The 13,790-nt window shown below is 33.4% G+C and overlaps 1 protein-coding gene across 1 annotated transcript in view; it reads right to left on the bottom strand.

The window, feature by feature from the left end:
• The window catches only part of Cntln (centlein), a 378,305-nt gene that overhangs the window by 75,695 nt on the left and 288,820 nt on the right, over positions 1-13,790 (bottom strand). The window contains exons 17-19 of the mRNA XM_023715856.1: positions 13,133-13,313; positions 9,183-9,267; positions 8,873-9,096 (exon numbers count right to left, since the gene is read on the bottom strand). Of these exons, the coding sequence (XP_023571624.1) occupies positions 8,873-9,096; positions 9,183-9,267; positions 13,133-13,313 (490 nt within the window). The remainder of the gene's footprint in view (positions 1-8,872; positions 9,097-9,182; positions 9,268-13,132; positions 13,314-13,790) is intronic.

The following is a 13,790-nucleotide window of genomic DNA, read 5'->3' as shown; positions in this document are numbered from 1 at the left end:
CCTATAGTACACATAGGCATTTAGTTAAGTATAGCAACTCAAACTGACTGCATCCATCCAAAACAAGTTCTTCCTTCAACATTATTTTTACTTGAAATCTGCTAGAAGAAATAGCAAACTGAAATTTGTTTTATGCACGAGTTAACATCATCTGGCTCAGCAAATGCAAGTGGGTTTGCTTTAGGCAGGAGACGATTTTTTTTAATGGAAGAAATGCACTACAAAGTAAGATAGAGTTTTGCCTAGTGCAGGAGGCCCTTCATTATTGCTGCAGAAAACAAAAGCCTGGCTGAGCTGATGTTTTACATTCTCCTTTACCGAAATCTCCGTGACATGATGCTTCTTGCTGGGTTTTTGTATACACAGACATTGTCAAGCTGTGAATGAAAATGGCTGGAGGTGTGCTTTGTGTGAAAGGTGAGCAATAAAGTATCTGTACATTCAAAAAAAAAAAAAAAGATACTAGCAAACAGAATACAGTAATTTCCCAACATAAAAACAAGATAGGGGCTGGGGAGATGGCACAGTGGAATATGCGCTTGCCAGAAGCGCAAGGGCCTGAGTTCAATCCCCGGTTCCACCAAAACAAAACAAAAAAAAATACCCTCTGAAAAAATTCAAAAGACAGATTCCTTCATAAATCTGACAAAGTGACTCTTATATACTTTCAACACTAATACATAATTTAAAGCAAAAAAACACCAAACCCATGATCCATTTGTATTTATGAAAGATCATAACTTGAATGTTCATAAATCAGGGACTTATTGTTCAACAAATAATCAAAAAGATCTTATATCATGACCAAGAGGAGTTCATCCCATAAATGCAAAGATGGTTCAATATACACAAATCGATAAATGTAATATAATCACATAAGCAGAATAAAGGACAAAAATCATGTGATCATCTCAATAATGTAGAAAAAACCTTTGAGAAAATCCAATACCTATTTATGACAATAAAAAAATAGGCAGAAAAGAACCTTCTAAACCTGATAAAAAACCTTATGAAAAACCAATGGCCACTATCATAATAAATGGGGGAAAAGCTGAAAGCTTTCCATATAAAATTATAAGTAAGGCAGGATGTTCACTACTGCCGCTTCTCAATATAACATTCAAAATATTAACCAAGACAATCAGGCAAGAAAAAAATTGAAAAGATTATGAGTAGGGAAAGAAGTCAAATTATTATCACTTGCAGATGGCCTGATTCTGTACATAGAAGACATAAAGAATTTCACACAAAAATCAGTATCATTTTTCTACATTAATAATGAAATCAAGAAAGATTATGAAAACAATATAATTCATAACAGTACCATGAAAAAATACTTAGGAATTATCCTAACCAAAGAAATAAAGACTTTAACAACAAAAACCATAGTACTCTGAAAAAACAGATCAAAGGGCTGCAGAGATATCTCAGCGGTCTAAGTACCTGCCTAGCCAAAAGCAAGGACCTGAGTTCAATCCCCAGTACCACCTGAGGCACTGGCCCTGCCCAAGCTTGCAGAGCCAGCCATCAAAACCAGGCATGGTGGTGCACACCTGTAATCCCAGCACTGGGGAGGCTAAAACAGGAGGATCACTACAAGTCCAAGCTGCATAGTGAGACCCTGTACCAAACACCTTAAAAAAAAATCAAAGAAGGCATGAGAAAATGGAAAGATATCATCTATTCTTGGATAGGCAAAATTCATAGTCAAAATAGTCATATTTCCAAAACTGATACACAGATTTGATGCAAAATAATCAAAATACCAACAGCAATCCTCACAGAATCAGAGAAACAACATTAAAATTGACATCATGTCATTATGTTATTTACACACACACATATATCTGGGAATACATAGTTTTATAATACCATAAATAAGGAGATATGAGACAAAACATCATTTAACTAGAAAAAGAAGGATTACAATGTGTGAGAGTGAAGGGAAAAAAGAGATGAAGACAAAGATAAAATTCATCAGGGAATGAAAAATTAAAATAAAAGATTAAAATTTCAGCCACTAAGATAAGTATAGATTCATCAAAACATTTTAGACAATCAAGTTTTTATATAGTGGTCAGGGTATCAATGATTATGTCTCAATTCAAACACAGAACTCATGTGTCAAATTTACAAGGCTAATCTATAAGACCAAAAAGCTCCCAGTATAAGTCTGCAACATAGGTAGGACTTGGGTATATAATGACTGTGGAAATGAAACCAGAACACAAATTCTTTGCATAACTGGTATTGCACTGATCTTTTATAATTAAAATATTTCTACATATTATTTAGATCAAAGTATTCCATAGAAGTGTAGTTAACTATAATTTAAAATTATATATTATAGCGATTTATTTCTAAATATGATAAATTTTTAGTATGAACCAACAAATAATTTAATATAGAGCAAATAACTTTCAGAATTGAGGCTTAAGGAAAAATGTTTCCTTATTCACTTGCTCCAAGTTTAATTTGTGATCACCAGGAGGAAAGTTTAAGGTGCTAAAAATTACCTCAAAAAAACTCAGTTCAGCAGAGTAAAAGAACCATGGACATTTGCTGGAAAACATTAAAATAGGCACTTATGTTAACATATTCCAAATATGTAATAATATTTGGAGAGAGTAACTGAAGAATTTATTAATCTAGTACTATAATTTATAATCATGAAATATTTTTCAGAAACAGAAAAATGGGTAAACTAAATGCATTTATGGAGGCATAAGTGACTAAGTGACGCTTAGTTTTTCAAAACTAATAGCAGTACAAAATACATGAAAAATATTAAAAAGGAGAAAAACTATGTGGAAAAGAAGTGCTAGTGTCTTTTTGATACAAAGTTTCCTCTCACTTGTAGGTTAGGCCTTAACATGGACTTTATTAAAGAGCTCTAATAAGTAATGGTAATACTACTTACTACTAATGTAGTGGTAATAAACTAATTGAAGCTAATACCTTGGACTTTTTGGCTTGGGCACACAAGGGATGATCAAAATATGGTGAATATTTAAATTTGAAAAAATTTATTACAAAAAAAGACACACTGCCAACTGTGGGCACCTCACTGAGGCACACTGGAAGAGGGCAGGTCCTCTCACTTGTTGCCACCACCACTGATGTGAGCTGCTTGGGAAAGCCAGTGACACAGCAGGGACGCAAATAAGGTGCACAAAAAGGACAGGCAAGACCAGTGCTGTGAAAAGTCCAAAGCAATAACAATGCAACCTAACAGGTGTTATATAACTGTAGACTCTGCTCCTGTGGTCTAAAGTATAAAATCTATAATTACCACTGTTTGTTGGTTTCTAAGTTGTGCTTGATGCTACTGTTATTGCTAATTTTACTATTCTAGTGAGAATGTCATCTCTGTTATAATCAGGGGTTCTCCCTTCTGTAACACTGCTGGGAATCCCTGGAGTAATAACCTCACCACAGCCTGACACCAAAAGACAAGGGACTGAGCCAAACAGATACCAACACCTCGCACTTAACTGACTGGGAATGCATGATCTTCTAACAGGCACAAATCAAGACTCTCCTACATGTAGAAGACATCCCTGAAGAACAGACTTTTCCTAGAGAGGCCAATATAACTACCTAGTACAAGACAAAACAATAAAATTCATCAAAGAAAACAAAGTAAAAATTTTTTGAGATAAAAAATGACAAGACAAGAAAGCAAAATGCAATCCAAACATCCAGCCCACCCTAAACAAGTTTAGTAGATAAGATACAGAAAATGGAAGATACACATGTGACATTTCTGAAATGAAAGCAACTGAAGGAAAGAAATAAATCTCTGAGGCTATAGAGGAAATCAAATCAGAAATAATCTCTCAGGTAAAAAAAAAAGAGCTGTCATGACGTACAAAGGAAATGCTCAGCAAGTCGAGCATAGTGATAGACAAAACAGATGATCATAGAAAAAGGATGTAAACTGTGAATGATCAATATAGGAAAGAAACAAAGGCAGGAAATGGATTCAAACAGATATCCAGGAAATTAAAACCACTTGAACAAAACTGCAGACAGACTTTCAGGCCTTAAAGATAGGATCTCAGCTAGTAGTTATGAAGAAAAAGGTCTTTTACAAAACACAAAAGCTCAGGAATTAACAATTCAATAGCTGCAGGATAATAGAAAGAAAAATAATATAAGAATAACTGGTGTCAATTAAAAATCAGAAGTCAACACATATAGCATTGAAAAAAAAATGTGGAGAACATCAGAAAATTCCCCAAGCACGTAAAAAGAAGCTGACACACAGTTAAGTGAGGCATATAGAACTCCATAATCAAATAAAGCTAAACCTAGACAAATAATAATCAAGATTCCAGAAATTCAGCTAAAAAATATGAAAAGTTGTTTGAGAAAAGAAACAGATCATCTATAAAAGAAAGCCCATCAGAATCATGGAGGACTTCTCAATACAAACCCTCCAGTCAGGAAGAGCTTGGAGTGAAGGATTTCAAGTCCTGAAAGAAAACACTTTCCAACCCAGACAACTATACCCTGCAGAAATACTTTCAAAATCAATAGAGAAATAAAATATTTCCATGACAAAGAATTGAAAAAATTTATGACCATCAAACCAACCCTACAAAGAGTATTAAAGATATTCCAGACAGAGACAGAAATGATCATAATTCCAAGAACAGTAACAGAAAGAAAGCAACAAGCAGGGCAAGCAATTAAACAGAGGGAAAAAGCAGGAAAGCAAGCAGAAAAATAACATGTCAAAGATGAGCCAAAATGTATCAGTTATTACCATCAATGTAAATGGTCCCAACTTACCAATCAAAAGAAATAGATTGGAAGAATGGATCAAGAAAAAAGATCTACCAATATTCTGTATATAAGAAACACATTTACCATAAAAACAAGTTCATGAGTAATAGTAGAAGGAGAAAGAACAATACAACAGGAACCCTGAAAAAAGCATGTTCTGTTTGGAGATAATGTGAACTTCAAACCAAGATTGATCAAAAGTAAAAAAGAAGGTCACCATATCCTTGTTGGAGAAAAATTTAAGAAGAGATAATGAGCAAACTATTTAGGCCATATATATGCACCAAATACAGGAGCACCCCACTATATAAGACAAATATTAATAGACATGAAAAAAATCAAATGAACAATAAATAACACTATTGTAACAGGAGATTTAATAACACATTATCACAAAGAAATCAACCAGACAAAAATTAGCAAAGAGATAACAGAATTGAACCAAACCTGTGAACAAATGGACTTAGATGTTTAGAGTGTTCCACCCCACATCAGAACACACATTCTTCTCAGCTTCACATGGGATGTTCTCTAAAATAGATCATATACTAGCCCATACAAAACACTTAAGTAAATGCAAAGAAGATAAAAGAAAAAAATATAGATAGATAGATAACTATACTGATTTCTATTAGTTCATTGAAAAGAATGGTTTGTGTTTACCTTGAGTGATCAGTTTTTCATGCCTATATCTTGTAATCTGAGAAACTACTTTGAAGATAATACACAATATATTAACCATGGTTAATCTCCTATTATCTTGTTTCAAAATTCTGTATCATTGTATCTATTTTTTTCTACTTAAAAGGAAATATCAATATACTTTTACCAAAAGTGAGCCTGGCTTCAACTGCCACATCCAAAGCATTTCTTACACATGACAACTGCTTATTCCATGCACACATTTCACTTACACTGACAGCACCTGTACTTAGCTTTCCTTTCTTATGTGTCACATCTAATCCTATTTTTTGGAGGCTTGTTAGTACAACATGCATTTAACAGGAAAACAAGATATCAATAAAATAAAATATCAAATATATGAGTTTTTAGAAAAGCCATCAGTATTTTCACATCAACTCTTTACTTGCTTATAAAATCTAAAAGATAACTTCAAAAACAAAACACTATGTGATTCAATAAAAACACAAACAAAAGTCTACCACAGAAATAAGCTTTGCTCCAACTGTCACACTCAAGGCAGTCTTCACACATGACAACTGCATGTTCCATACACAAGCATCGATTACATTGATAACATATATATTTTGCTTTCCCATACTTCACTGTAGGTCCCAGTTTACATCTATTTCTTCCTGTCTTAGCATGCCCCTCTGGTGTGGCACCTGGATGTGCACTTTTGAGCTTACAGTGTGCTCCATGATTTTTTGTGTGTAGTTCCTTGGGCAGAAACAGGTTCTTTTTCCTCTGCTCTATGTACTCTCTCATAAGCTCTAGTCACAATACTCTAAGATAATCTGTCTATGATATTCTTATTTTTTTCTCTATAAACAATCAAACTATTTATGCCACATGTTCAGGATTGGATAAAATGTAACTATTGGCCCATGTTTTGTAATTCAAGGGATATCACATTTGCTGCATAATGCATCAACATCTACTCCACCTTTGGATTTGACTTGTTGTACAGAGTTTCCACACCAGGTTTTGTTCTATAGAGGTCTCCCTGTCAGTATTTCCATCATGGTGAAATGTTGATATCACTAGTTCCAGGTGGTTTTTCTTTTCCATCTATGAGGCCAAAGTTTTATCTTTTTGAAATTCACAGATTATGTAAGTCTCTTGAAATTGCAATATTTCATTCGGAATTTCTTCTTTGTTCTTGCATAGTTTCTATGCTGGTCAACTTGTACTTTGTTAGCAATCTAACATCAATTGGAAACTGATAATCCAACTGTGGAATGTCACATTCTGACTAGTTTGGGAAAGAGCAACAAGTCTTTTCACAACATCATTTGATTTATTATTATATTAGTAAGGATCTGATGGTTGAATTTCAGGATAAATTTCTGAGCTGAAAGCATAATAAATATTCACATCTACAAGTACATACAATTTATGTCCTATTTTGACCCATCAATTTTCAGTAAGTCAGCCATGTGTGGTGGGTAATGGTGCACAACTGTAATCCCAGCACTTGGGAGGTCAAGACCCTATCACGAAAAATTTTTTGTCTCCATAATTCTTTTATATTCCTGTGTTTTCTATAAGAAAGCTCGACTAAATACAGCAGATGTATAAATGCTTGCATTTCAACTAGTGTGCTGTCATAATAAATAATTTTTTAATATGGCTACTGGTACACACAGATGTAATTCAGACTTGTAATTCAGACTTTGCATAGTTCACAGAAGAGTATATGTTATAATTTCCACCATGAATGACAGTGCTGGCATTCTGTCCAATATCTTTCACCCCTGCCAAGTAACTCACTATATTTTATTTCTTTGCTTTATTTATTTTTAATTAATTTTATTGAGAAACAAACAGCAATGAGATAGTTTCAAAACTGATTAGTAGGACAGTTTCAATAATTAATACATTACATATTGTTGTCTTCATAGTGGTTATTCATAGTACAAGATGCAGACATGATAGCCTGTCCAAACACTATTAATACAAATCTTCCTTCTCATTGAATTAAGACCAACTAGCTGTGTATCTATCTTAACTATTTTGTATATACAGATACAAAATTGTCCTTCATTTGTATCCCCTTTTTTTCTGTTCAGTTTTGTCAGAGATGGGTATTCCCTTAGCATTTAAATATTGTAGGTACGTGAATTCAGCAAAATAATTCAATATAGTCCAGTACTCCATAACAGTAGTGGGTTACCTGTAGGACTGGCAATGTGAGTTGTTGACTTGAGCCTTTTACAGCTCAGCATATAAATATGGCTTTACTTTTTATACATCGTTTTTATACTTTTCTGCTGGATGCTTAAGACCAAGATAAAGCAAAATCTATATAACAAGAAACGTAACTTTTGTGTCTGACAAGGTCAGTCAAATCCCCTCAGGATTTACCCTGAAACCCTACTGCAGTTTGTAGATCCTTTGTCAGTGTCAGCCATGTGGATGAGCCATGGCCATTGCTGACCAATTTGTTCTCTGTGAAAGCCTGGGAGCATGTTTTCTCTCCATGCCTCACTATATTTTTGCACCTCGTTGTAACATCAGATTGTTCCATTTGGTTGAATGTCCATCTTGCAACACTTTAACTAGTCAAATATGTACTTACATTGCTGTTTTTTTATCATTTGGATCAAAAAGGTTTGTATTCCCTATGTTTGCATCAGTTGATTCCTGCTCCATTTTACTGCTACAGGAACTCTGGCTCACATGGCCAATGTCAAATTCATCATCATCATCACACACCCACACCAACTTCTGCTATGAAAGCGTGTGTTTTAATTTCCAACACTGAATGGATCATCTTCTTCATCCATGCATGAGTAATCTGATGATTCCCTTTCGACTTCCTCCAATACATGCAAATCTAGTTTATCGTGTACCATTGTACTGAATAGGGCTACTTCTACAAGAAAAATCAAAAGAAAATCTTTTTTTTTTTCTTTTTTTAAAACAAATCCTGGAGTAGTTTGGGTCTGCTGGATCTTCTGTGATGGCAGGAAAACATATACAACACAAAGTTACATGGAACATAATGTAAATTAAAAATCTCACCTTCCACTTTTGCAAACATCACACACCTTGCCATTTGTCACACCTACTGGGTAAACACGTCAGTTGCATCCTGTATCCCTAGGGAAAGGTACTGAGATGCACAGTCAGCTACTATTATGCTAAATATAAATTTCCAGTAGAAAAGTAATGGGTGGCCCTGCTGGGCCTATTCTTATGTTTCTTGGGTAACAATAATATGCCTATTTATTGTAATAAATTCTTAAAATGTAAACATTTACTGTAATTTTTATCACATTCCATATGGAAAATTGAATTAAACAACTGAAAATAAATATTAAACAATTTAAACTTTAAAGTGGATACTTACAATATACATTCATATAATAGTCTATTGTAACTTAGTTTTCTTTACCTTTATTGTGTGTCTGCTTGTCTGTAATCGTTGATCAGATACTTGCTGTTGATGGATAAGTTTTTCATTGACTTCTTTATATTCCTTAGCAGACAATTCTGCTGACTTTTTTGCATTTTGGAGTATACTGTTTTGCTGCTGCAAGGATATAATCCGCTCTTGTAATAAAATAATATTGCTACTTGATTTCTTGGGAGTTATCTTTTTGTACTTTTCTCTGTTAACTATATAAAAATAACACTCAGAATATTTTAAATGCCAGATTAAACATTAAAAGACAATATGCTACTAAATTCATATGTATTCTTACCTCTGGCTGGAACTACTGTATGTGTTCTCTTAAGTATATCATCATTCTTCTTTTGAAAAGCCATTTTCTTAACACTTTTGTAATCCTAAATTTAAAAGTTGTTCAAAATTTTGGTTATTATTCAACAACAATGCCAAATAAACTGTCTTCATCACTTTATCATCACTGAGACAAACACCCAACACCCATAAATTATAGGAGAGTTTCATTCTGCCTAACAGCTTTTAGAGGTTTCAGTCATAGTTGGCTTACTTCCAAGCAAAAATGACATGGCGGAGGGGCCTGGTGGAAGACAGCTGCTCATCTGATAGCAGTGAGGGCTGATAAAGGTGGGAGCCTGGGAGAAGACAGACCTGGATCACGTTCCCAGTGAACCATTCTTTCAACCAGGTCCTATCTCCCAACAGCATGTTCAGCTACAGAGGCAGCAGTGAATCATTCCACTGATCCAATTACCTTGCAAAAGCCTCATCTCTCAACAGGAAACTTTTGGTAGACATTCCAGTCCTAAGTCATCACATGAACTGACAAAATAAGTAACATATCCTTATTTAAAATAAAGTTTAAGAATTCAGAGTTAAGAAAAAGTCTGATCAATAAAATTCCATAAATGATACCTCTAATGTAGAATTCACAAATAATTCAAATTCGTGTTTAACAGAAATAAAGTAAATTTAAGGTTGAACTAGTATGCCGAAGATATAGATAGAAAATTCACTCAAAAGAAGAACTTAACCTAAAGACAGTTTTTTTAAAAGTAGTATTAAATACAGTAACAACAACAAAAATAAAATATAAATATTTAATAATTTATTGTCAGGAAATTTAAGTGCTTTCCTCAGAATTTTCTTGACTGGATGTAAATAAATGATGCTCAAATGATGCTGACAGTAATAGAGTATCTTTATCTGAAGCTGCATGTTTTCCTCCTGTCATTATTAAAATGACTCTGTGACTAAATTAAATGGAAACATCATGTAGCATTTAGTTCTAAAATATTTTACCAATTTGAAAATGATTTCACAAAGCACAATTTTGAATAGAAATGTGTTTCAAAGTAAGGGCCAGTCAGATAGCTGAGTGGATTAAAGTGCCTGCTTAGGCAGACACAGGATCTGTGGTTCTATCCCTGGAGTGTGTTGCCAGCCCTGTCCCTGGGGCACACTGAGACAGCAATTGAGACTGGGCATGGTAGCATGTGCCTGTAATCCAAGCTCTTGTAAGGCTGAAAACAGGAGGATCACTACAAGTCCAATCTGTGTAGTGAGACCCTTTAGATCCTGTACTAAATACATTTTAAAAAAGAAATGTTCCAAAATAATGTAATTCCTGGCAATAAAATATGTAACTTTTAAAAATAATTTATAGACTAAGGAGCAGGAATATATTCAATTTATAAATTATTTTTTATAAGAACTTTGTCAAAGATCCCAGTTCAGGAACAAAAAACTATAGTGAACTCAAAAATAAATTGGCCCTATATTACAGTGATAATGAATTACATGCTCTGCACTAAGAAAGTCATAAACTATGTAATAGATAAAGGATGGCCCTAACATAATGAAACCCCCTTATTGCATAGATCTATACCAGAAACACAGAGTTAAGATAGAGTTTTCCTTAAAACTAGAATAAAACCTTGCATTGCCAACAATCTGTTTTGCAACTATTCCACAAGACAGCGAAAATACCTAAAAACATTTTTTTTCTTTTTTTAATACTGGGGATCAAATTCAGGACCTTGCACTTCTCAAGTAGGTACTAATGCGTTGAGCTATCATTCATTTAAAAACTTTTCACTCAGTAAAAAGCAATATTTTGCAATAGGAATAGTATGTAACACGAATGTCACATGATCACAACTGAGCCAGTGGTTGCTCTTCATTCTTGCTCTCCCTGGCACTTTCTCACTCTTCCTCTTCCTTCAGGATTGTGGGTAATCACCTCCCTAAAGCAAAAGCTTATGGAGATCTGTCTACAGAAGAGGTATACAAAAGTAGAGGAATGCCACATTTCAAGTGAGAATATGGAGACATAAAAAATGTGGAAACTGCAAAAGTCTGTAGGAAAGTGACCAGCTTAAGGCTGTAGTAATGCCAATGATGAGTCTCTACTGACAGCATAATGTCACATTTCTGTTATATAGGTATAGGATATATATATATATATATATATATAATATAGTTATATATATAGTTACATATAGTTATACAGATATGTATTTGAAATACCTCATTTGAATTTGTTCAAAACTTTCATGTAAGATACAGTTTTATAAATGTTTAATGCTAGGATTTTACTAGAATTTAAATGTTGATCATATGCCAAGTGTATTAAAACACTCCTGGGCCAGGGAGATGGCTCAGTGGAATAAACGCTTCCCTGGCAAGTGCAAGGGTCTGAGTTCAATCCCCGGTTCAGAAAAAAAAAAACAAAAAAAAAAACACTCCCAACTGAATTTTCAGTACAAGTCACCAGCTGCAATATCAAGTTAACTAGACCTAAAATAAAAGACAACTGATCTTCTGTTTACAGAATTACTACTAAAACAGAAATCCAGGTTGCATATATCTTCAGCACTAAGACCAAAAGAGATGAAGTAAAAATGAAAATCCAAGAAACTTAACAGTATGTTGTTCCTTAAGCCCTGAGGTCCTAGTCTATTTTCTGCCTTCCCTCTAATGTTCGTGTTGTTTTGTTTTAATTTATCTTAACACAATCACTATCAAAATCCCCAACAGATGTTTTGTTGGACTTAAGTGATTTTAAATTCATTTCGAAGCATAAAATACTAAGTATAAGGAAGAAATAATAGAGAATGTTAGACATGGAGGACCTTGTTCTAGTAGCAATTTAGTCTACTATAAAGTAATAAAACAGCACTACTCAGAAAAATATAGGACGGTACAGAAGATAAAGCATATATATATATGTATATATATATATGTATATGTATATATATGTAAAGTGCATTTTATTTATGTCAAAGTCATTGCTGAACATAGTAGGGAGAAAATTCATGACAAACGTGGTACTACTGAGAACAGTGGGAGAAAAATATGAAACCTAATTACTACTTTAAGTCATATGCAAAAAAATCAATTCTAAACACTGACATAAAATCAACACAGTAAATAAGAAAATACTGGAAAAAGATAACACAAAAGGTAGTACAGAAATTTATCCAAGTAAAACTTTTGAAATATCTGTAGTACCAAAAAAAAATTGCTAACCATAAAGGAAAACAACATTGGGCCAGGTATGGTGGCACATACCTGTAATCACAGCACTTAGGAGGTAGGAAGTTGAGGTAGGAAGCTTACTGTATGTTTGAGACCAGCCTGGCTAAAGATCGAGTTCAAGGCTAGCCTGAACTGCACAGCAAACCCTGTCTCAAAAAGAGACATACTTATAAGTGAAACAAATCAGATCCACATGTGTAAACATAGTATTGTTTCCTTAGTGTAAGAAACTAAAAGAGTAAATAAGATCCAAGAGGTATAATAGATATTATGAAAGCAAAAGAAACTGCTCAAAAGGAAAGAACAACCAGAATGGGGGAAAGGAGAAAAGAAACAATATAGCTAAGATACTTGTACTACTAATTTCTATTGTTTCATTGAAAGGAACAGTTAGTGCTTATATTGTTTGATGAGTTTTACATATCTCTACCTGGTATCTAGGGAAATACTTTGATTAATATGCAATATACTAATAATTGTTAATTTCTTATCTTGTTCTTAAATTCTATTTTGTTTTATTATTTTCTTTAAAATATAAAGACAAATACATAAATTGCATCAAAGTATAATTGAATATTTTCACTATATACTTCAAACACATTCAAACTTTTAAGACTCAAATTTAATCACTAGTAAAATCAATGGATTTGAGTTATAAAGAATAAGATAACATTTAGAAAATAATTAATAAGCAAAATTTTGTCTTACCTTTGTGGTCGTGTCATCCACATTTGAATACATTTGTACTATTTTTTTCCCTTGTCTTTGGTTATTTTCTGTTTTATCACTTTGTTTCTGGTCTCTTTTATCTTCTGCGGGGCTTATTTTTTGGGATGTTTCCACAATAATCGTTCCCAATTTTTGAGAGGTCTGTGTTTCAGAATCACTGCTTTTACAAAGGGAAGAAAACAGCATAAAATTTAAGAAAAGATTGTACATATTACTTCATTAAGTTTTAAGACCAAGTGATACAGTATAGATTGTATAACAATAAGTGTAAGTTTAATTCTGAACAATTTCCACTAAATGTTAAATCAAAAAGCATATGCTTTAACACTTGAAGTATGCCCCACCATCTAAGTTAGATCAGCAAGTTTTAATTTTTTGTGTTCGTCTTTTTTTTCCCATAATTTTATTGAGAAACAAATAGCAATGAGAGAGTTTCAAACCAAATTGGCAGGACAGTTTCAATAATTAACACATTGCATATATTCTTCCTAGTGGTTAATTGCTGTACAAGATGCAGACATGATATCCTATTGACAAACAGAATTAGAAAAAATCCCTCTATTCATTAAGAGAATGTAACTATATATCTATTCTAACCATTTTGAATACACAGATACAAAATGGACATTCATCTGTA

The sequence above is a fragment of the Octodon degus genome, unplaced genomic scaffold (genome assembly GCF_000260255.1).
Source record: "Octodon degus isolate 3935 unplaced genomic scaffold, OctDeg1.0 scaffold00044, whole genome shotgun sequence".
NCBI lineage: Eukaryota > Metazoa > Chordata > Mammalia > Rodentia > Octodontidae > Octodon > Octodon degus.
This window is presented reverse-complemented; position numbering and strand designations above follow the sequence as displayed.